At 39.7% G+C, this 24,302-nt stretch overlaps 2 protein-coding genes across 4 annotated transcripts in view; one reads left to right on the top strand and one right to left on the bottom strand.

The window, feature by feature from the left end:
• The window catches only part of SETD9 (SET domain containing 9), a 10,696-nt gene extending 5,439 nt beyond the window's left edge, over window positions 1–5,257 (top strand). Inside the window, exons 3-7 of the mRNA XM_081880812.1 lie at window positions 812–935; window positions 2,731–2,846; window positions 3,200–3,305; window positions 3,509–3,636; window positions 4,558–5,257. Coding sequence (XP_081736938.1) covers window positions 812–935; window positions 2,731–2,846; window positions 3,200–3,305; window positions 3,509–3,596 — 434 coding nt within the window. The 3' untranslated portion in view covers window positions 3,597–3,636; window positions 4,558–5,257. The remainder of the gene's footprint in view (window positions 1–811; window positions 936–2,730; window positions 2,847–3,199; window positions 3,306–3,508; window positions 3,637–4,557) is intronic.
• On the bottom strand, window positions 5,135–24,302 carry MIER3 (MIER family member 3). 3 transcript variants are annotated; one of them, XM_081880767.1, is made up of 13 exons: window positions 24,210–24,302; window positions 23,306–23,330; window positions 21,054–21,199; window positions 19,845–19,979; window positions 18,817–18,937; window positions 17,193–17,278; window positions 16,696–16,771; window positions 13,361–13,512; window positions 12,247–12,328; window positions 11,181–11,272; window positions 9,283–9,410; window positions 8,972–9,117; window positions 5,135–8,869 (listed from the first exon to the last, which is right to left on the bottom strand). In XM_081880767.1, the coding sequence occupies exons 1-13, from the start codon at window positions 24,216–24,218 to the stop codon at window positions 8,412–8,414; spliced, it is 1,656 nt and encodes a 551-aa protein (XP_081736893.1). In that variant the 5' UTR covers window positions 24,219–24,302; the 3' UTR covers window positions 5,135–8,411. The 3 variants fall into 3 exon arrangements, with proteins under 3 accessions (XP_081736893.1, XP_081736894.1, XP_081736895.1); XM_081880768.1 differs by having other exon boundaries at window positions 23,253–23,330; window positions 24,210–24,294; XM_081880769.1 differs by lacking the exon at window positions 24,210–24,302 and adding an exon at window positions 23,734–23,799 and having other exon boundaries at window positions 23,253–23,330.

Raw genomic sequence — 24,302 nt, 5'->3', positions numbered from 1 at the left:
TCTCGCAGTGAGGGAACCACCAGAAGGCCCTCGGAGCTGGACCTCAGTGTCCAGGCAGAACAATGGGGGTGGAGACGCTCCTTCAGGTGTAAGAAAGAGAGAGAGAGAGCAATGTAGTAGTTACTCTTAAACTTGGACTGTATGAATCTGGTTTCAAATTGCTATTTAACCATAAATGTATTTCCTATGGTTTTAGACCACCCTTCATCCTGCTGGATCCCAGGAAGGTTCAAAATAAACAAAACCCTAACCCACAGCATAAGGTGATTTAAAAAACCCATTAATATTCCACTATACCAGTACATTCCTTTCCAAAATGCCTGAAAGAACGAAATGGGGGGGGGATGTTTTAAACTTACAATAAAAGAGAGATCCATGCATCCAGAGGGAAGAAGCTCCGCAGGTGAAATCCTGCACACAGAGAGTCCTAGCCAATGTCAACTGCCACAATGGACCACGTCTGTTGTTGGGACCACAGGAAGGGTCTTTCTTGCAGATACCTAAACCCAGGCCAGCAGATGCAAAGAGAAGTACCATACATTTGGTTCATGTGGGGGGGAGAAAGCAATATTTTGCCATCCTGGATACTGAAGTTTTGTCATCTTTTTTAAAATGGTACTAATTCTACACCCACCCACTGTTGTCTTTTCCCAGAAAGCTTGATCTTTACATCAGGCTGAAGGAGTTTTGTGATTTGCAGTCTTTTGTATGTGAGAAAATGGTTATATCCACTCTGTGCGTTGCTTGAGACTGCCCATCTTGTTGATTGCAATTAGCTGGAATCTAAAATAGCCACTTTTGTCTCACACAGGCACAGTCTATGAAAAGTATGAGCCCATATTTTTCCAGTCCATTGGCAATCCATTTATATTTAGATGTATAGATGGGGTGCTTATTGATGGGAATGACAAAGGAATATCAAAAGTTATATACAGGTAGGTCCTTAATAAAAAAATGTCAGCCCCAAGGTTTCACCTTTCTCTAATAGTGTTTTTAAGTAAAACCAAAAAACCTGGAAGTTGTCTGTTTCAGGTTTTTATATGGAATAAAATGTTAGCCACAGATTTGGGGGTGAGTTTATTTTCTGGCTGTAGAACATAACCTTTTTTTGCAGTTGCACAGCTTTGATATTGGGAATGTACAAGTGGTTGTCTTATTTCCCTATGACTTTTGTTAACATTTGAAAGAAGTCAACCTTGAAGGTGGGAGACCATCTGCCAATAAGATGGGTCCATAAAACCATATTTGACAAAACCTGTACTACTATTACTGTAGAATATTCCACTGTTCCGTGACTCAATATTTACTTACAATTTGGAAGCTAACAGAAAAGCAGAAGCTCCAGGTCTGCACAAATTTGAACTACAACAAAGTAATGTCAAAGTAGTGGGTTGTGCACTGCTTTTTATGGCTGATGTTGATTTGTATCCAGTGCTTGCAGATGTGAGAATCACTTCCTTCTCTGTATACTCACTAACAATATAAGGTGTCAATTGTTGATGTGCTGGTCTCATCTATGGTAAGTTTTGTGCTTTGGAAAGGACTCCACTGATTTACACAGGTAATATAGGTGTGGTGCTTGTGCCAGAAATTCACACATTACTATACAGTGGTGCCCCGCAAGACGAATGCCTCGCAAGACGGAAAACTCGCTAGACGAAAGAGTTTTCCGTTTTGGAGGTGCTTCGCAAAACGAATTTCCTATGGGCTTGCTTCGCAAGATGAAAATGTCTTGTGAGTTCCTGCGTGGTTTTTTCCCTCCCCCCCCCCCTTTTTCTAAGCCGCTTATCCGATAAGCCGATAAGCCGCTAAAAGCTGCTAAACCGCTAATAGCACTAATCCGCTAAGCTGTCAATGGGCTTGCTTCGCAAGACGAAAAAACCGCTAGACGAAGAGACTCGCGGAACGGATTATTTTCGTCTTGCGAGGCACCACTGTATATTTATAGCATGTTTGCCCTGGAAAGGCTCCTAGAGTGGTTTGAAAAACATCAATAACAAACAAGATAGTCCTGCCCTCAAGCTTGCAATTTAAAAGACAAGACACAAAAGGAAAAGGGGATAAGGAGGGAGGAGGAAAACAAGCAAAATTGGACATAAACTCTTAATTTACATCTTATTGCAGTCCAGGAAGAAAAGGAGTCAAATGATGCTGGTTTCTCAGCAGAACTGATAAGAGTGGGCCTTGCTGCCCCATTTCAGTCTCTGCTGCAACCAAATGGAATGGTGGTCTGGATAAGCACAAGTTCTTGGTTGTTTAAATATTAAATGTCTGGTAGGTATTCTTTGCATCTGCAAATATCTGCTGCAAAGTAACATCCTTGCCATCACAGCCCGCCCTTAGACATGAGCGAAAACCTTCTTCGTTACCAAAAATGAAGGCACATAGCTCGGATGTGCAAGACCCACCAAGTTAAATGCAGCCCATCAGCTATGTATGAAAGTCTGGCAGATGCTTGACAACCATTCCTTAATCTGAAGTGGAACATATGTGCTGTGTATTCAGCTGAATGGGCAGCGTTTGATTTGCTGTGTCTCAAGTTCTGTAGAGGATCAAATTGTATTTGCTACTTACGAGTGCTGAATAGGATATAGGTAATGAGTAGCATAGTCTTAGCAAATTAATTTAATTTGTGGGGTGTGAATGCACACGTGTTTGCTTTGAAAAGATACGATTGCTCAAGAAGCTGTCAAAATGGGGTTTTTAGTTAACGCTGTAAGTTTTTTGCAGGTCATGCAGCAAGAGAGATCAGATTGGTCCTTTGAAAATGAGTGATGTATTTTGGCTTACAACTGGTCTGCAGAATCCACTGGCAGTGGGGCAATATGTTAACAATTGCTCACCTGGTAAGTAGGAGACAGAATTTTTCATAGACTAGATTCGGGCACCTTAAAGACCATCATGTTGAGTTCTCCAGGGATACAACTTTATGGGAGATTAACTTCTGGCTTACTGCTATCAAGCTACCAGTGTTGCTTCTAATCTGCAGTTTGGGTGAATGCTGGGACCTATCTTTTACATAGAGGGAAATTGAACATCTCCATATAATATTTAGAGCATCTGAACAGGATTTCTGTTATGATAAATAATGCGAGTGATGACTTATGTAAATAAATCCAAAAGATACATCAACTGAGAGTTGCACCAATATTAGTGCATCTCATCTTTTTCAATATTTTTCCTCTTATTTTTCCATCAGATAAAGCAGCCAATGTATGCTATCAGGAATTTGACGTACCTGAAGATTTTCCTATAGAATTTAAACAGTATCTTCCAAACATAAACTACTGTCATGAGATACAGAGGTGAGAATTTTAATCAAATACTGGTTACAATCTCACAGATTGGATTAAGTTTGATAATTTGACTAGCTCATTATTGTCAAATAGGTCACATATTTAAACCTTCACTTATTGGAACCTAAAGAAAGAAAAACTGGTGTGTGTTATGCATGTATAAGTGCATGTTCATAATAGTATCTGAAATTCCTCCACCATGCAATCTGCAGGCCCCTGAGATGTGTCGTTCTGATTGCTCTCCAAGACATTGGACCAGGAGAAGAGCTTTTCTCAAACTATTACACAATTATCAATTGAGCCTGAGGAGCCACTGATTGACCAGTTTTGGTCTCCTGAGGTATTTTTTACTGAATGCATACTTGGTGGCAGTGAAGGGTTTGGTGCATCCTTTTGGCCGAGCCTTTTAAGAAAAGAAAAATTAGTGCAAAATTAGTGGTTTATGCAGTGTTAAAACAGTGCCTGCAACCATCAGTCTTCTTCAGCCTATATATTTTCTTACTATTGTATCTTAGGATTTGCTCCTGTTCCTTTATATCAATAAACATAGTATACTTTGTAAGTTTGATTGCTTTAAATCAGTGGTGGGGAACTGGATCTGACCTGCAGGCCGGATTTTTAAGTACCCCACCCCACTGTGGGGCACCACCTACCTCAGGAGTAGGCAACCTAAGGCCCGGGGGTCAGATGCGGCCCAATTGCCTTCTAAATCCGGCCCACAGACGATCCGGGAATCAGCCCGTTTTTACATGAGTAGAATGTGTCCTTTTATTTAAAATGGATCTCTGGGTTATTTGTGGGGCATAGGAATTCGTTCATTCCCCCCACTCCCCCAAATATAGTCCGGCCCACCATATGGTCTGAGGGACAGTGGACCAGCCCACGGCTGAAAAAGGTTGTTGACCCCCAACCTACCTGTAAGCCACCTGACATTATAGTGATTTCAGGTGACTGATAAGTTATCACGGTTCGAAGGGGATCAATGTACAGGCTGGCCAGCTTAACGGCAATTACAACCTCCCTTTGAAGATGGGCAGTCAGCTGATTGGCGCTGGGAGTGTGGCTTCAAAAGGGTGTCTGGAGAACAAGAACATTCCACTTTCAAGAACCCCTGTGGATTCAAACCACTTCCTGAAAGTGGACTTCAGAAGTACCTCCCTGAAGTCACCAATCCACTGAGAAGTTGTTACAATAAGCCTCTTTGAACCTGCCCTCTCAGCACCATGTCACTGCTGATAAACTATTTTGCTTCTACCTACAGAGACATCCATTTGGCGGAATCGCACTGCCTGCAACTCTGGATCCACACAAACATGGGAAGATGTTCCTGCATAAGTACTAGTTGACATGAACAAGTTACGCACTTGAGCCAGGGCCTGCACTAGAGAATTTCCAAGTGGATTGGCACCCATACTTTGTACTTTCCACGCTTGCGAGTCCCAAAAACTTTTATACAGATGCATACTGCCTCTAATGGAACATAGACATTGATGGCCTTCTCCTCCATGAACTTGTATGATATTTTAAAGCCAGTCATGTTGGGAGTCATTGCTGCATTTTACAAAAGCTAATTCCATAGTGTAACTAGGTGCTGTGCACTTTATTCTATCCATCCTGAATCTTCCAACTTTCAGATTCATTGGATGGCCCCAAATTTCAGAATTAGTGGGAGAGAAACCTCTCTATGCAATCAGAATGTAGTCTTGTCTGAAAATATAAATCTGGTTCTTTATGGATTAGAATCTGAACATCTGAAACTCCTTTTAAAATAACCCTGTGTGTTCAAATATACTAAAGTGACAAATGTTGCAGAGGCATGAAAACTGTCACAAAAGAAAAAGGGTTTCCAGACATTTATTTCTGGAACTGTACACCAGGTATTAAAGTACAACAAATACAAAATAATGTTCAAAAAAATCAGTGTTTATGTACAAATATTAAAACCAATGCAACAATAGCAACTTCCTCTTGGGCATCCAATACTAAAACTGGTTGCGATTGTCACTAATTTATTTTGCTATGCACAGGGGATTCCAACCTGAATCTAGGAATGACTGGAATTACTGGTTGCTTCAGGAAGGACTGCAGACCTTAACTGTTAGCAAAAAAAAAAAAAAAAAAAAAACTACTGAGAAGTTTTCCCGCTCACATGGAAAAATCATAACCATGATACTATGTAAATTCAGTTTCTCATTTATAGACAATGTGCTTTTAACACTGGGCAAACAGTTTTCTATTGGTCAGTTTATCCACTAGTTTACATTCAAACTTGAAATACCCACTAAAGACTTTGGTTAAAATTAAACTGTATTTCTAATACACTACTGGATCTGAAATTAACATATGGTTTTGACTTGGTTTTATAAGGAAACTGCACATATCAACCCAATCGTACACAATTTAGTATACTTCAGACAGTATTGTACAGCCTTCAAGTAAAGTCAGCCGTTTGACCATAACAAGAGGGAAAAAATAAGCATTTAAAAATCTAACAATGAGAAGATGAAATGAATTAACAAAAGTAAAAGTATTGCTCTAATCACAGCACCAGTTACACCTCTATGTGAATCAGCTATCCTTTTCAGAATCCCTGTAGTTAAATGATACATCTACCAAACTGCAATTGCCCATGATGGATTTTTGGTTTGTTTTTATGAAAAAGGAGAGGAGAGATAATATATTCAGCAATGAACAATGAAGTCATCACAGTTTGTTAGAAGAATTGTGCTTTACCCACATTGAATCAAGGCAATGTAGATTTCTTCATATGGTTGCAATTCTGCAATCTTCATGCTCTCCCTCAAACGCAATTCTTTTAATAAACGGTAACAAGTTCTCCATTTAAAATGTTTAACACAGAGAAAAACAGGTTAAGTCCAGCTTTTAAAAGAAAAATTCAATAAATAGTTATTTTACATGAATAAAGTCATAGTGGTACAAATTTATGAATGTCACATCAAGCATGCACAAAATGTTACTATACACAGAAGTAGTCAGAAAATATTGAAATAGATATCTAAAAAGATATGCAGAATGTACATATTTACATAATCTTGCAAATTATTGCCTCATTTTAACAAGGAATTAAAAGTAAACATTACCAGCTAGCTAGCCAACAGGCTAAATTAGATCAGCAATTAAAATCTATTAAAACTAGCCGGAATTCATTGTTCTTTCATACCATTTCAGAATTTTGGTCAAAAGTCTTTATTAAATAACTAAAGTGTCCATTCAACTTGCTGACAATCAAAACTTTAGACGAGAAACTAGACTCTCGGTCTTCATTAAGACCCCAGCAATGCATAGATAAACTGAACGTAGTACTGCATCAGCTAATGAGAATGGGTGTTGTCATTTAAGTGCAACTGGTATAAGCATTCAGACATGGTGTAATGATTTTTATACAGACCAGCCACTGTAAACTCATAAACTTGAATGTATAACACAAAAAGAATATTATCTGTGATGAGTCGATTCAAAAACAAAAATGAACAAAGATACAGAGTTCAGCACAAACCACAGCAACAAGAAGCCGACAATTTGGCTAAAAGCGTCAGAATACAACACAGGGCCAAGGCTACCCCATTATTGACTGTACTTATTAGAATGACAGCTTTTAGATGTATATTTCAGAACAGATCACCAACAGCAACTTTTGTCCACTGTGCTAAATTAATTTGCTAAAATGTTACGTGTGCTATATTAACTCTTTGAAGCCATCTTTGTTACAATGCCATGAAGAACACACAGCACTTTGCTGCATCTCAAATTCAGGATGTCAATGCAGTTCACAGTATGTAGAATAAATACCCTCCCTTTGAAGTATTAACTAAGGCATCTGCTTTCTCTATTTATGCAGTGCAACCATGAAATCATTACTACCAACACTGAAAAGTTTACTCTTTTCTTTTAAAAAAATTGCAATATTTTAAAAAGTAAATTAAATATACATAGTGGCCAGTGCAAAAATAGACATGTTTTACTGCATGTCATTTGTTGGAAAATTCAACATTTTTGTGTCGTTCGGGACACATAGCTAACACCTTTTGATTAATATTATAAATGACAGGCAAAGCTAGAATGAAAGGTTAAGCAATAAACATAAAACAGCTATAACAAAGATTCCTCTCCGGAACATGAAATGCAGTCCAAGAAAAAAAAATACATCCATGCTTGAAGATGCTTCAAAGTTGTGTATCATCTATGAATCTAGAGTCCCTCATAAGTTTAACACATTGAACTGCAGTGCTCTGAACTTAAGGCAAGTCCTAAGATGTAAACCATTAGTGGAAAATCCTAAGCTGTACCCTCACCTCTCAGTGGCCTTAAGAAAAGTTACATTAACATTTGATGTTTTCACATTACACTCCTCAGAAGTGTGGACAACTTCCCCACCCCACCCCACCCGGATACTGTATCATTTCAGCCAATAGGTTTACATACAGAAATCTGTGTAATTGTATCTGTGTAAGGTAGCCATGGCCTATAATTTGGTAAGAGCATCCAAACACGTTTTTTAGACAGTGCTCCTACAGTCCTTTGTGCTAGTATCCATCAAGATGAACCTGTTGTTCTGTAAACTGAAGTGCTCTGGTTTAGTATGAGAGAAGGTTCTGCTTAAAAATATCATTGTATGTTTGTGCAGTTTAAATTAAAGAAACCTTTCCCTGCTTTTCATTAATTTTAATGCTACATTGAACAGGGATCAGGACTGGTACCTGTAAACAATCGCTTTTCCACTGCATCCATTACGGCAGAAGCAACTTTAGACTAAAAAAGCCACTCCAATCAGTTCAGAATTTCTGTGCTGGTTTTGAGACATCAGTCTCTGTTTACAGGTTTAAAAAAGAAAGAGGAAGCAGAGCTTAAAGCTGCACCACAGAGTTCTCTTAGTCCCCAAACTCTGCTAAACGTCGTATGAAGTTTCCACATTTATGGATTGGAAAAAAGTGAAAATACTCTTGATAAATCAAGATATAGTTCTGTACATAAAGACATCACTGATGTCACATAGTTCAAACTTCCAGTGAAAGACTAAGCAAACCTGATCGTTCCCATCAAGTTTACCATAAACCACCAACAGTGTCCACTGTGTCTTCAGTTTGCTGATAAAATTCATTCTGAGTGGAGGGCAGTGTGCTGGTGTAATGCATGAGCACTAATAAAGCCATTTGTCTCGTTTGCAGATAGACTGCTAAAGTCAGCCACTGAGACTGCCATTTTGGCACTGGTAATGTGATGCGTGTGATTCTCAAAATCAACACCCAAGTTATTCACAGAAACATCATTCATATATGATTCTGGGACTGCAATTCCCATTTTTAGTCTCTTGGCAGGCCTTTCAGACTCCTCGTTGCACATGTTCATTGGGTTTAACTCGGAGTGATAAAATCCAGTCTCAAATAAATTAAAACAATCACTTTCACCATTACTAGGCAAGTTAAGCAAATCTTCTGTTACAACAGGCACATGATTAACTGCTGTCCGAGGCAAGCTGTCCAGAGGTGGGAAGGCATCATCTAAGCAGTTCACATCTGTAGAGTGGCAGACTGTGGCTACACTGTTGGTCAGTGCTAGAAGAAAGAAAAGCAACATTAGCCAAAATGTCACCATTATCCTGACATACAGCAGCAACAAGCTATTCCAAAACATCATCCGTGCACCCTTTAATTTACCTGTCAAATCATTGGCAGTGATAGAGCTCAGAATGCTTAGCTGTTGGTCAGGCGTGGGCTCCGATCTGCTGTTTGACGTTATGGCTGAAGAATGTACAGCTCCACCAAGAGCTTCTGCTTCATCTACCAACCGGTCCATATAGTCCCTGGAACGACAGTGATCATCTTAAGGCAAGTAATTTAACTGACTATAATCGGAGGATATGCATCTTCAGAACAGCATCAATGCCATATTATAACATGGGTGTGATGTTCTAGAGGAGAAAATCACAAAACACAAAAATAAAGACTTTCAAGGTCTTTGAACTTACGTGACTCCAGGATGGTGGTTGTATCTCTTTTTTCCAAATCTGGTTTGCTGTGCAAAGTAATCGTATCGTTCAGATTTCTTCCACATGTAGTAAAATGCTACACATTCAGCAACTGTTCTTGTTCTCACCTAAAAAGAATTGGCACATTCAAGTCTTGATATTGATATCCATAATAAATCTGTACATGGAAATGCCGACTTCCTTCTGAAAGAGCTGGCAAAGAAGGACCTGACTCTCCCAATAAATGAATATAATCCTGAGGGACTCATAGTGTTGAATCATAGAATCGTGCCCAAATTCACATTGTGAAAGCCAACAATATTCTAAGGATTCTTAAATTGGAGAGACTTGCTTGTATGATGTAGTAAGAAGATACTTAGTACATAATACAAAAAACTTGTGGTTGGCTATTAGCATGCTGAGAGGGAACAGGGAGGATAAGGATGCCAAATTCTGGCTCATTTTGACTGGGTGCAGAATTCATAGGCTGGTTCATTGCTACAAAAACAAGAGAACACGCCCCTGCAACTAGAGGTCTGAATCATCCAGATTCTGCTTTAGTTCCACAGGAGCTTTTCTAGTAAAAAAAATCAAGTCATATGTAGTTTTCCGGCCATGCCTTCTTCAGAGAAGGATGTCACTTGTGGCCCTCCAGATCTTGTTGAACTTTAACTCCCATCACCTAATGATAGGATACCAACTGCCAGGAATGCTGGGAGTTACAGTTCACTAACATATGGAGAGCCACAGGTTCCCCTTCCCTGTCACAAAGGTTTCTTATTAAAAACCACTGAAAGCACCTGGAAAAAGTTATGACACACTTTCTGAAAACCTTCCTCTCCTGGGTCTTGGGATGGAGAAATGGCAGGAATAGATTTAGAAAAAAGGAACATGTCTGTAAACACAACTCTCAGCTTGGTAGACAAGCCTCCTTCCCATTTGGATGAAGAGACTGTCTTATTGCTCCATGTGGCCTGCTTTCTCCTGTTTCCAGATTGGCAGATGCTATCTGGGGAACAAAAAGGGTAGTAGCATTAAGTTGACTTTATGCGCCACTGAGACATCTTCCAACCAGCTGCTGGGATAAGCATATGAATGAATTGGTTCCTCCGTTAACAGTAATGGGCCAGAAACCCTGGAGAGGAAATGAGGGATCAACTGCATAGAGAAAAAGAGGATACACAATTTCAAAAATCTAGCCATGACCAAGACACAGAACCCAGCAAATCAGGAAACCCAGGAAATGGCTCTTAGCTAGCTAATAAATTGCTGAGTCCATCAGACTCAACAATGCTTCTGTGGTAAAGAAAGGGCCACAATCCACCTGAGGGTTAGAAAATTATCTCATCATGTCTCATATTTTACTTGCTGCTTTTATAATGTTATGTCATCCATGAGTCCAAAGAAAATATTAACAAAGAGTTGTTATTTATTGTGCATTAACAAGTTTGTTGTGGAATAAGCATTCATGAGCCAGAGCCCACTTTGTAAAATGCATCTAACTTGTTCATCAGCAAATATCAACTTTCTGATTTCAGAACAAAAGCAGAAGTAGTTACTAGTGATGCAGAACAGCTGTAGTAAACTAGATATTTTCCTTCTTTTTGCCTCAAACAATAATTTAGTTTTTGTATAAGGTAATGTTATAGCAGTAGAGTAAATGAATACAGCATCAAGTTTGTTTGCTTTTTTAAAAAGTATAAACATTCACAGTAATGACATTCCACTACAGACTGCTTCATACACAGAGGCTGACTCATTTACTAAATGAACAGATTTACAACGTTTGTAATACATTTAACATGCCAATGGCCAGTCAGTAACAATATGCTGTCTATACACCTCCGATTTTAAAAACACAAGCACCATTTGTTTCATTTATTTGTATATCGACATACCTTATTTTTTTGTATGAGATGAAAATCTTTCCCATAAATCAGAAGTGCATGTTCAAAGTTTCTACATTCTTCTTCTGTCCAGGCTGTCATCTCTTAAGAAGGACAGAAAGGACAATTAAGATTGATGGTCTGTTCAAATTAATAGCCATTCCACCCTCCAGCACGTGGACAGCAAAGAAAACTTCACCCACCCGGTAATAGCAATCCACAAGTGGAAAGCTCACACCTAGCAGTAAGAAGACCATAGATGTAGAACTACATATGTTACTCCATTTGGGTTCATGGGAAGCAAGCTTATTCTGGACTACACAGTTTTTGCTTCTTTTTTAAAAAAAAGTTCAACATACTCACATTCTTATGGGATGCTCAGCTATTAGCTCTACTGTACTACTTTTGTGCAACCAATGACAATCATATTTATGGCTATTTTAGTCCAAGCTCAAGACAAATAATAATAATGCTAATTTGCATTACCTGAAAAATAGAGCTTAAGACCTAAAGCTCCTATGAGTAAAATTCCACTCACAGGATGCTCCTGCTGTACGAAAAGGAGAAGGCAATTTTTGCCAATTCTTCCTTTCACACTTACTGAAAAGCTGTTTTGGAGAGTTGAGGATACAGGGTGGAAATAAAGGAGCAAGGTGCCTGACTCTGTTAACTCGTTGAAGGTAGAATCAGAACTGGAAGTTGAAAGACGATTACTTCCACTTCTGGCTGGCCACAGAAAATTTCAAGAATGCCTTTTGACTGCCTCCACAAGGAGTTAAGTCCTCTGCTGCCCAAGAATGAATTGTCTTCCAATATCTAATTACATGAACATTCCAGCTGTTACTGATGGCAGTAAAAATGATCTGTTCTACTGTTACAAACTGTTGAGGAACTGGGGTAGATGACTTGCCACCTCAACTCATTTCTGCACTTTTCAACTTAAAACTGTTTAAACCATTCTTATAGCACAATCCTATGCTTGTTTACTCTGAAGTAAGCTCCACAGAGTTCAATGGACTTACTCCCACTTAAGCGAGTAAAGGTTTGTAGCCTCAAACTCTTTGCAGAGATTTCTTACCTTGAGATGCCTTTCCATTGGAGCAATATCTCTCAATTGCTTCTTTTACGTTGTGGTTACATTTGAAAAGTTCATAGAGTGCCTAGGTGAGAGTAAAATATTTATGGTTAAAAGAAGTCAAAAGTATACAGTAGAATGATTATACTCCCATGCCAACCAAAAATTGTTTACTTTATTATAGTGCAATTTCTCAAAATATTTATCATTAATATAAAGATTATATGAACACCAGAACAGGGCTGTGTCCACTGGTTTCTCTCTGCCAGAACAAGAGCTCTTGCACTGGCAGACAGGTGCGTTTGCAAATTGAGCAAGAGGAATCCGATGCAATAGTTAGGCTAGCGGAAACTCATTTGTGCAACAGATTTCCCAATCTACTGTGCAACAAAGTTACCAGCAACATGTTTGTATGTTATCTTGCACAACAATGTCCTGCTGGCACAAAACATTTTGCCAACAAGTGTACCTCTACACAACTCTAACTACATTGGAGACAACCCAGTGTCCAAAGATATTGTGCCTCGTGAGAATAAAAAAAAAATAAAATAAAGAATGGTGGTTGCTGCTGAAGAAGTTTCCTGAAAGCTCAAACTGGGGATTTTAAGATATGGAAAGCAGCAAACACACATAAAAGTATGAAAGACCGTTGCCTCAAAGCACTTGGAGAGGAGGAGTGCTGGGGAGCCCCGACTGGCTGTACCTGCCACCATAGATTTACTGTGTGTATAGGGATGGATCCGAATTCAAATTATGACAATCCATTAGCGAAACAAACCAATTTGCGCTTTTGGTAAATTTACTCTTTCAAAACCTATTAATTTTTAAATGACAGTAAGCTTTTCATCACCCAAGAATAAGGATCCTTGGGAGGAGGGAGTTGGGGGGAGGGGAAGAGGGGAAGGATATTTCGTTTATAAAAACTTTTGGAAATATTCTGACATGTCATAGCATAAATTTAAGTGTGATGAAAATAAGCCATTCTTACAATTGTTTGTTAATATAAATGTATTAAAATGTAGCTTTAAATCAAATGAAGGCAAAAAGATTTGAGTGGTCTTTTCTTGTAACATAAGCAGAGAAAAGCCCTAGTCATATGTTCAGGTAAGAAACATACCTGTTCATTATCCCTTGTATGCATTCCCTCAGGAATTCTGCCAATTGTTTTTTCATTTCCAGTTCTTAAAGAGGTCTCAAAAAGGTACTCTCTAACTTTATTTTCTGAAATCATATCAGGCTGCCAAAGTAGCTGGTCTTCATTTTTATATGCTGTGAAAAAAAATCATTGGAACACAAATGATAGGAAATACTCTTCAGTAACATAAAAGCAAAATATTTGAAAATAAGAGCATATTGGCCACAAAAATAAAGATGTAAGAGACTTAGCCATTAGACAGATCGTGTAAAAGAGAGCTAATGAAAAACAAACATCCCTTAAAACTATTGGTGAGTAATCATCCTCCACAAAATGTCAAATGGGGCAAGTGAAATGGGTATAATACTTGTCAAACCTAATAATCAAAAGTTGCAATTAACTTTTTCAGGTGACTCTCACCAAGAAACACATGCAGAACTTCAGGCATGCTAAAATTAGAATATTAAAGGCCAGATTTAACTAATTACTCCCACTAGTGTAAGCCCACACAAGGACAGTGATTTTCCCCCTCTCCTCCTCCCATGTCCCCCCGCTAAATTGGCTTGGGGTGTGTACCAGGAGAACCCCCAAAACAGCATGCATAGAGAGGAAAGGGGTGATCATTCTATCTCACAAGTTGAAATGTTTGTACTAATGAAATGATTGCTATAGTGCTGTGTTGAGTTCTTACCTAAGTGGTTTCTATGCCTTTTTCCTTAACATCTGAATAATATACATCAGCATTAAGACTGAGTAATCATATTTAAGATGCATTTATACGTAGTCGAGTAAAAACAATGTCAAAGTTAAAGTTTGAATTTGTTTAAACGTAACATTTAAGCCACACTTTAAAGATTTTAACTATAAATCAAAATTTAAGAAAAATAATAAATATTTCAGTTCAACCACTTTGGGTTATTGAAATTTTTTTTCAGGTTTTATTCAGCACATAAAAGGAATATGGTGTACTCTTTATAAAACTGTGTTTACTAATCTCACTTAAGCTTAGCGCTTAGTTTTATGAAGATAAAATCTAATTCTGAACAGAAGCTCTGATGATTCATTGCTTTCCGGGCACAATTCAAGGCCATAGTTTTAATCAACATAATCCCAAGAAGCCTTCACCCCGGTACGGCTCCCCTTTATCACATACACAGCCCAACAAGACAACAACAAGAATCCACCAACAGCATACGCATCAATATGGCTAACCTGATCCAAAAACACGCACCCCAAACTCACACATGAAAACAAAGTTCACCGCAGCCAATCACAAACAAACAACCACACCCTGGGCCAACCCCAACCTCTCTCACCACCAAAGGAACACAAGGGAATGGCAAAGAGAACCTGCACAAGCGACGCTGACACAAAACCCCACACATACATTAAATGGAACGCCCTCCCACCAGATGTCAAAGAGAAAAACAACTACCAGACTTTTAGAAGACATCTGAAGGCAGCCCTGTTTAGGGAAGCTTTTAATGTTTAATAGGTTATTGTATTTTAATATTCTGTTGGAAGCCGTCCAGAGTGGTTGGGGAAATCCAGCCAGATGGGTGGGGTATAAATAATAAATTAGTAGTAGTAGTAGTACAGTGGTACCTCGGGTTAAGAACTTAATTCATTCTGGAGGTCCATTCTTATCCTGAAACTGTTCTTAACCTGAAGCACCACTTTATCTAATGGGGTCTGCTGCTGCTGCCAAGCCGCCGGAGCACGATTTCTGTTCTCACCCTGAAGCAAAGTTCTTAACCTGAGGTACTATTTCTGGGTTAGCAGAGTCTGTAACCTGAAGCGTCTGTAACCCGAGGTACCACTGTAGTAGTAGTAGTAGTAGTAGTAGTAGTAGTAGTAAAATAGAAACATCGCCACCCGACACCCCCCCCCCGCACCATGGCCCCCTCCACCTCTTCCCCCCTTTTCTTCCTAATGTAACACTAACGTCTCAACAATGAAACTGATCTGTAGAAAATGTAACTTGAAAAAAGAAACATTGCACATACTTCTGTAAACCAAGAAATCTTTAATATAATAAAATACATTTTTAAAAAACCCATAGTCCCAATAAGCCTGAAACCCACAAAACATTAGGGAGCACACCGAGATGCCTCCTATTGGGAAGACCTGTTCCACATACCCTACGTGGTACTGAATCAGAGAGGAGCACAGCTTTCATTAATGTGCCACCAATCTTCTCCTTACTGGAGAAGGTTGACAGAACATGATGTGGCAAATGGCGGGGGGGCGGGCAGGGGTACGATGACAGACAGAAGACTAATGGCCACACACTCTGAGGGGAAATAAACCACAAGACCTTTAAATACACCCAGGAAACACTTGAAGCAAGCTGAGCATGGAGGCACACCACTCACATACACATCCGACACGCAAGACGCACAAGCTATTCAGCAATTAAATCAGGCCAGAAGAGCAGGTGCAACATACAAGTCTGCTTTAAACAAGACAGGAAAATGAACTGTCACTTCAAGGGGAGGGATGCCTCAAAGATTCCACCAGACTACCTTTAGGTAACAAGGACTACTCTCACTTGATGTTTTCCTAGTACCCATTCAAAAAAAGATGCCATGCCGCAAGGCTGCCAACAACCCTCTCTCCCCTTGTCGGGACTACAAGGAACTGTTGCTGTATGGCAGAACTGCACTGGTGCCAAAATGCTAGCACCTCATCCTATGTTACTAAATCAACAGCCCAGAAAATCTGTGTTAGCCATCTTCCACATATCTTTGCCCGACTAAATGCTGTTACAAATACTTTATTGTTACAAACACAAGCTTCAGTGTCGGCCGGCAGTAAAGGATGTGCTAGCTGTTACATTCAAAGTGGTTTTTTTCCCATGGGAAGTTTTCCTGTGTTCTACAAATATTTTTGAATTCTTTGCCCTATGTTTACAAGTTTATGGAAGGCAACCTTGAGTCTAGCTTTCATGTATCTAAGAATTTATAATGAGATGATTGCAACCGCTTCTGTGCTGCTTTTCAGAAAACAAAAGTGCTTCATAACACACCAGTAAGACTCAAAACAACCCTGTGAATTAGGATAAGGCTGAGATAGTAAAACACAGCTGGTAAGCTCCATGGATGAGTGATACTTTAGAAACTAGATGTCCAGAATCCAAATGCATTACTCCATACCCTGCACTGCCATGGCCCTTTGACATTTCAATATTCTACCCTGAGAGTATTGCAACTACAACTTTTCAAAACGCAATTTTCAAATCTTGATACAACAGTCACAAGGCAGTGTACAAGTTTAAACAATATAATCATTAATCAAGAAAAATAATGAGAACTCACCCTTTTCATCATCGCTGCTGCTCTTGCCCAAATAAGGTGGAATTTCTGCTTGGTACTGTGCACCAATCATTATTTCCTGAAGAAACATTTTTTCAAACTATTTAATTATACATTTATTCACATATAGCTCTCATAAAAAACAATTGTAACCTAAATGGTGATTATCTAAACACCATCTTCTCTCCTTGCACAACATCCAACTTTCTCACTTCCAAGAATACAAAGGGGAAGCAACAATATTTCTTTTGAGAGCCGCCAATCCCCTTGACTTCTATAGGAGCCTTCACAGGGGCTGCTACTGGGAGGGGTAGCTAAAAGCTTACACAGGCAAGCAGAACACTGCCCATGATGCCCCAAAGCAGAATCAAATGTAAGTCCAGGGAAATGCACATTTCATATATTTTAATTTCACAGTCTTTATGTATCCAAGATATGTGGCTCAGTTTAGTTATTTAAGTATGTTTAAATCTACTAGTGTGGGTCATTCTAAGGGTTACCTTCCGCAAATCTTCAGATGAATTCCCCGCATCCACTTCCACATCTTCACCATCAGATTCTTTATCACCATCACATGTAGTATTTGCTTTTTATAATGGAAAACGAACAAGTGTTAATTCAGGCATATTTAACAACTTGAATTTCACGTACTGCAACATAAGTAGTTTTGAGAAGAGTTTTTTATAGTTTTGTTTTGAGCACTAGACAGCAAAATTATCAGTTACATTCCGCTGCACAAAAAGGGTAGGCATCAGTCTGACAGGGTAATCTTCTGGATTGTATTAAACAAAGTCCTACTCAAAGTAGACTCACTGAAATGAATGGACTTAAATTAGTCCTGTCCATTCACTTCAACGGGTATACCATGAGAAGGATTAGCACTGAATACCACCCAATGTCTACTCTGGTGTTACTCCTACTGAGTAATGTAGAATTTACTCCCAGGTTAAACATGTCTAGGAAAGCTAGCCTGTGTGGTCTTCCACTCAGCAGGGCCAGTAGTTATGGTTGATGGGAGGTAACGTCCAGCAACATTCAGACAGCCACAGGGTAGCCAAAGCTGGGGTACAGGAATGAAGCCTAAGTCCAGAACCATGATTCAGAAGGCTGAGGACATTAGCGCTTTCAGATGATCAATTACCAAATGCATGTATACCAGCCTCTACAAAACTCTGTAAACCAAAATTACATTTCCCATTGCTCTCTTTCATTGTGTTTCTCGTCTTACTTAAATTGTAAAGCGGAGGGCAGGGCCCTGCATTTTACACTGCTTTATGTACAGTGCTTTGTTTACATAGGTTTATTAGAAATATCACCACATTTCAATTTAAACCAATACAAAGTATGCCAGTGATTAACTGAAAATTGGATTGCTCTAATGTTTTCTGTGCCTGCTGCTCCCAATTTGCACACGAAGAAGTATTTATTTAGATAAGTTAGAATGCACAGTAAGTGGCTGATAAAAGGAACTGCAACAAATTCCTGTGTCATTTTTTTCTCCAGCAAGGCACCACAAAAGAATAAGAAGAGAGGGGGAGACATATGTAAAATGACCCTATTAAATGATCTTCAGTAATTTCCACACTATAGTTTCTTTCACTATCTGGAGTTTTGCAAGTTCAAAACAGATGAATAAAGGGTTTCAGGATAGTTTTATGAATTTTGGTTACCAATACCCCTCCTCTAGAGCATACGTGTCAAAAAAGGATTTGTGATTATTCCTAACATACTAAGAATTATTCTTCCTGAAATTTTAGCATGGTCACAGATGTACACTTGTTCACCAACTCTGCCATGGCACCCATTTTTTAGATAAATTAAAGTTATGCAGTTTGTTGAAAGTCTACTAGGTGGTGTGGTTAGTACTTCTGCACTGCTGCAACATTAAATTTCACACTTTTGTCTCACAACCATGTGATTTACTAGTACAAAATGGACCATGTGTAGACCAAAAGCCTATCCTGCCTTGGTTGCATTTGAAATAATTGAGTGCAACAAGCTGAGACAGAATGTGTTCCTTCAGTTAGAGAGCAAAATGCATGACCGAATCAATCTCACAGTCCTAATACTTCTACTTCTGACACAATCTTCTGAAACACAACATATTAATATTATTTTCCCTACATCTTAAAGGCCGAGGGAAAAAGTCTGTAGTTTCATGTGAAGTAACCGATGGTGTCAAATCATCAGCAGAAGACTGTGTTTCTTCATCATCTCCTGACAATAGGTCTTTGGCTATTTCCTCCTGTAATCAGAAGAGTCAATCATTAGTATCATTCCACTCTGGAAGAAGTAACTGTATCCTGAAATTCATCATATTCCTTATGTGGAAGCCTGGAGAAGAGGGGCCTTTGTATTATAATTTCGTTTACTACTTATATCAGACTCAGTTAGAGTCAGAGTAAAGAAAATGCAAGAGATAAAGGGAAACAATTAAAACATCCAGTCATTTTAGGTTTCAGTAATTACATAAAGCACCTGAACTTTGTATATATGAAAAATTACAACCTGTCGCTAGCAACTCAATACTGACAATGTGACCAATTGAAAGAAAAGGGTGTTCAAAAGAAACTACAAAGTAACATTTGATAAAGGAGGTATATGTAGATGTAATGCATACTATTTATTTGAAATCACTTTTACTTTTTCTATTTACTTTTTTAAAATGTCTTTAACATTATAAATATCTCATTTTCCTTTCATTTTGAGTTACATGAGTTATATCCAACACTGTTATTTAGCTGATGGTAAGGCAGGCAATTTTCAGTTATTATGAAATCATTGCCCATCATAAGGGTGAGGGGCTGTAGTGGAGAGAGGGAAAATTGCTTCCCATTTTTGCTACTGGAAGTATTTACTCTCAAGTGAGTGGCACCACTGGATACAACTCAGTTATTCAACTTATAGCCCAATCCTAACCATTTGTACTACTGTTTTCATCACAAAAAATTACTTCCAGGGAAAGCATGTGTTGAATTGAAACTAATTATCTACAAGTTAAAGGAAAACTGTTGTCAGATTTCAAAGATTTTTGCATAAATGCAGAACATTTGGGCCTCAATGTTCAGTGCAATGAGGGGATTTCATGGTAACCATAGAACCCATTAATCTCCTGCCTCACATTGTAACAAAGAAATATGTTTATGACTTACTTTATCCAAAGTCATGTCTGGCAGTTCATCTGCAAGTTCACTTGGGGAACTATCTGCACTGGAACTTGCTATAACCGGAATTGTCGGTTCATAGCCATAGAATGCCAATAAGTCTTCTAAGGGCATGCTTCCTTCCTGGGGTTTTTTTCAAAGGAAAAAAAGATGCATTGCCATTTGTAAAAACAACAACATATTTTTAAATATGCAGAAACAAACAAAATGGTTTTAACAACCAAATCCAAGATATAGGAAAATCTAATTTAAATACTCTTTTCCTAAGTTAAGTTTTCAGCCCAAGTAAAAACATTCCTCTTCCTTCAAGCTTTTTGAATTCTCAGGATTGGCCTTGTATTGAAAGATGTTATATAAAAAACTAGGTTCTAAATTTTAGATTTTTGATTGCTATGACCTGTCCTGCGATCATTTTATGAGGCAGGACAGGATATAAATTTTACAAATAAATAAAATAGAAGAGAGATTTAAATATGCAATATAAATTAACACAGATGACATTTGCAATCTGATCCTGTGCTGTCACTTTACCTGCAGCGGACAAACATTCTATCACTTGGGCATCCTATCATATGGTTCTGCAATAGCTCCTGAAGAGCCTTGTACACAGTACAGTCATACCTTCCAAAACTTTCAGAAACCAAAGCATGGCTTCTGATTGGCTGCAGGAACCTCCTGCAGCCAATCGGAAGCCGCGGAAGCCCTGTCGGACTTTCGGGTTCCGAATAAAGTTCGCAAACTAGAACACTCACTTTCAGGTTTGCAGCATTCGGAAGCCAAAACATCTGAGTACCAAGGCGTCCAGGATCCAAGGTACAACTGTACAGCTATACTACCCTTTGATCTCCTTATGGTGCTGGCAGTACTGATGGCTGCATAGTAAACAAATTTGCTTTTTTAAAAAAATATGATAACCTTTTTTCTGAATCTAGAATTGGTATTTAAGGTGACAGAGCTTAAGGGGATGCTGTGCGGGAGTGGTTTTCTATCATCTTGCATTGTTGTCATATCAATAGTTAAGTTTTTCTGCTGGTGTTCTTTAAGTATTTGTTCCCATAATTTTTTTAACTGATTGAGTCAGATCAGTGGTATTCTATGAAAATTCTCCCCACAATTTCTTTGGTGTTTAAGAATGAACACACAATTTAACCAAAGTTATACTAAAGATCGAGCATGCCTAAGGGAAGAATTCCTTACCTTTTCTAAGTCTTCAATCTCAGAACCGAAATTTTTACCCTCATCCATCATTTCCTCCTCTTCAAGAGTTCTTTCATCATCATAGTCATGTACCAACATTTCAGCTGTAGGGTCAAAGTCATGATCCTCAGAAGATAAAGAGCCAACTATAAAAGACAATTTAAATCACTTTAGGAACACACAAAATGATATCAACACTAAAAAGCAATGGTAAAAATTCATTTAAGTTCCAAAGTTAATGTTCCAAACAAAGAAGCATCAACATCCATTTTTATTATGCACAAGTTGTACACACACTTGTATGGACTGCAATTAAATAAAAAAGAGAATGAGCCTCATGCCTCTTATTCTAGAATAGCTCTACCAGGCAAGTGAAGAGACTGCTCTGGAAGAAAAGTCCTAGTGACACTTAATTACAGCCTTTGTTGCAAGTACTGTATCTTAATTATTTGCATGAATATTAACTATGCATGTATGAGCTCAAATGTAAGCACAGTTCTTTATTTGTAGGAAACACAAAAAAATGGATCCCAGATTTCAGAAATGTAGTGTCAGTATACAAACACCTACTGAACAGGAAAAAATGTCGCTGATTAGAAGCTGACTCACTTGAAAATATGGTTAAAAACAGTTTGGAGGAAAGGGTAACACCATCTAAACAAGTCAACATTAAGCATTGACAAGTCATTTTTAACTAGCAAGAGTAGTTATACTATTAAAAAGCTGTGTAAAACAGCCCCAGATATGCAACATGCTTGTTATAAACACACCAAGACAGTATAACTTGTGTTGCAAATTAATGGTAACATATCTGAGTGTTCTCAGACAATAAATGTAAATAAAAATTTCACACAGATCTTCCAATTTCATTTTTTAAAATAAAGTTTCCTCTCTTTGATGCTAAAATATACTGAAAAATATACTTATTTATAAGTATAAAATATACTTATTTAATCTAAAGTAACAAAAACCTGTTAAAGGGTTCCCCAACCATGCAGAGCAGCTATGGAGAGCACAGGGAGGCTGCAAGGGGATAAAGGAGCCCCTTTGCATGAGTCTGTTTGTCGAGTACTCTTGTAGCTTGTTTTATTTTGTATATAGAGTTAAAGGAGATGCTCCAAAAAAGGCTGCATATTTAATAACAGAATCCTATACTCAGTTAATTCAGTTAAGCTTTCTTACATAAACTAAGTAATCTTTCTCAATTACTCTATTAATAGGTTTAGGTAATTTGGCAACTTTTGAAAATATGTAGGATACAGGATTTTGCATTTGAATTCATTAGAAGACAAATTAAGATTAACATTCACTACACTTCAATTTCATTGACAAATAGTTCCACATCTGCTTCTATTCATTGAAGTTATGTAAGTTCTACAAACACAGCAACAATAATGACTACAAAAGCAATTAAAGCAATAAGACCAAGCCTACATCCTACATAAAAAGGATCCTACCTACATTCACAGCCTAATTCTAGCCATGGCTAGAACAAAGTTTCATTAAGTTTAATGAGATTTATATGCAACTTTCACGTGGGCACAATCTTACTTAGGAATAACTTGCATTTCTTATTTTTAAAAATGAATTCTGTCTGATGTACTTTGGTTTGGCTGTACTTTGCTGTTCTTACTGTTGTGAGCCACCGAGAGCCAGGGTAACTTTTTTAAAAATAAAAGAATAATTAACTTCCATTTAAATCAACATTATTCAATTCTGAAGATCTCAGATTTCAAGGCTGCAACTTTAAGTTCATTTCTCAATAAGAAAGTTCTTCTCACTTCAGGGGGACACACTTCTGCACAAGCATACATTTAGCAAAGCAGAAAATGGTTTTAGGATTGCTGAAGGAGTGACTCCCGAAAGCAGCAAACAACTAGCATTAGGGATTTTACTGACTTACATTTTAAGGCAAGTTGCCCCGCATGTACCATAGATTTTATTTAGAAAGTTAAATGCCTGGCTTTTACAACACCCACAACAGCTTTGCAACCCGTCACTACAGATTGTACAAGAGAGAACAGCTCCACAGGGCTCGGCCCTTCTAGAACCAAGCAAGTGACTTTTAACATGAAAAAACCAAGAAACAAAATAGGAAAGATGGAGGAGGTGGGGTGGGGTGGGGGAATCACTGTAAACAGAGAAAATACACAAAGCATCTTTTGACAGATGCGCCTGTAACCTGGCCCTTAACCGTACCCAAAAGCTTCCCACTGCCGGAATCACAGAAGAAGGAACTGAACAGGACAAACCTGGGCTCGAACTCCCAAAGGAAGCCTGGAAACAAGGAACGGGAGAAAGAACTGGTTAGAGATGAGCTGGAAAGGAAAAAGGAGGCGAAAAGGGGTGGGTGGGTTTGTTGTTAATGGAACACATTTCAAGTTTCTCGCACACACTTCTCTCCGCGCGCCCCCCCCCCAACTTCGCCTTCCCTTTTTGTCTCTCAGCATCCCTTCCTCCCTCTTTCCCCACCCGCCACCACCAGGGCGCAACTCCGGAGCCTCCATCCCTCGTCCGGCCGCCCATCCCTTTCGCCGTAGCTGCTTCTCCCCCCCCCCCCACCCGCCCAGCCCTTCGAGCGTCGCCTCTAGCCCTCCAAGCTCGAAGCCCCTTTCGCTTTCCCCATCCCCACCGACCCACTGACGCGACCCGGAGGGCCCCGAGACACCCGCGTCCCCACCTCGGCCGGGCCCGCCCGGGCGCTGACGGGGGCTGTCCGGAAAGCAGCGGCGAAGGCAGCCGGACCGCCCGTCGGAAAAACACTCACACCCCACAAAACTCGCTCAGCCCCGCCAGACCCCCTCCGTCCCGCGGCCCTGGCCCTCCTCGGAGCCCCGCGGAGCCAGGGCTTGGCCCGAGCGCCCTCCACCTCCGCGCCCAGCCGCGGGACTGTGGGTGGAGACCGGCCGGGCAGCTCCGCAGCCAGCCATCGGGAGACGGACGGCAGCTAGCCGCGGCCTACTCGCGCAGGCTGCGCTCCGCCGGGGCAGGCGGCTCCAGCAGCAGCCCGGCGGCCCCCGAAGCCCCCGAGGCGGGCCGGCGACCCCCGTAAGGGAGTCCCGGGGCCGCCCAGGGGGCCGGAGGGGGAGCCCCGCCAGCGGAGCCCCGCCAGGAGCCCGCCGGACCCCAGCGCCCCTACCCGCTTTCCCCGCTCACCTCCGCCATATTGGGAGCGCTCGGGCTGAGCAGCAGCGATGCGCCAAGTGCCCGGATGGGGCCGCTAAGCCAATGGCAGCCCGGCCGGGACTG

The sequence above is a fragment of the Podarcis erhardii genome (assembly GCF_964252035.2).
Source record: "Podarcis erhardii genome assembly, chromosome: 11".
NCBI lineage: Eukaryota > Metazoa > Chordata > Lepidosauria > Squamata > Lacertidae > Podarcis > Podarcis erhardii.
The sequence above is the reverse complement of the archived record's forward strand: the minus strand, read 5'-3'. Positions and strand labels throughout refer to the sequence as shown.

Coding starts and splice junctions, on each gene's coding strand:
- MIER3 (XM_081880767.1), bottom strand. Junction 17,279..18,816: donor TTTCCCTCGGCCTTTAAGAT/GTAGGGAAAATA, acceptor CATTATAAAAAG/CAAATACTACATGTGATGGT. Junction 8,870..8,971: donor CACTGCCAATGATTTGACAG/GTAAATTAAAGG, acceptor TCTTTCTTCTAG/CACTGACCAACAGTGTAGCC.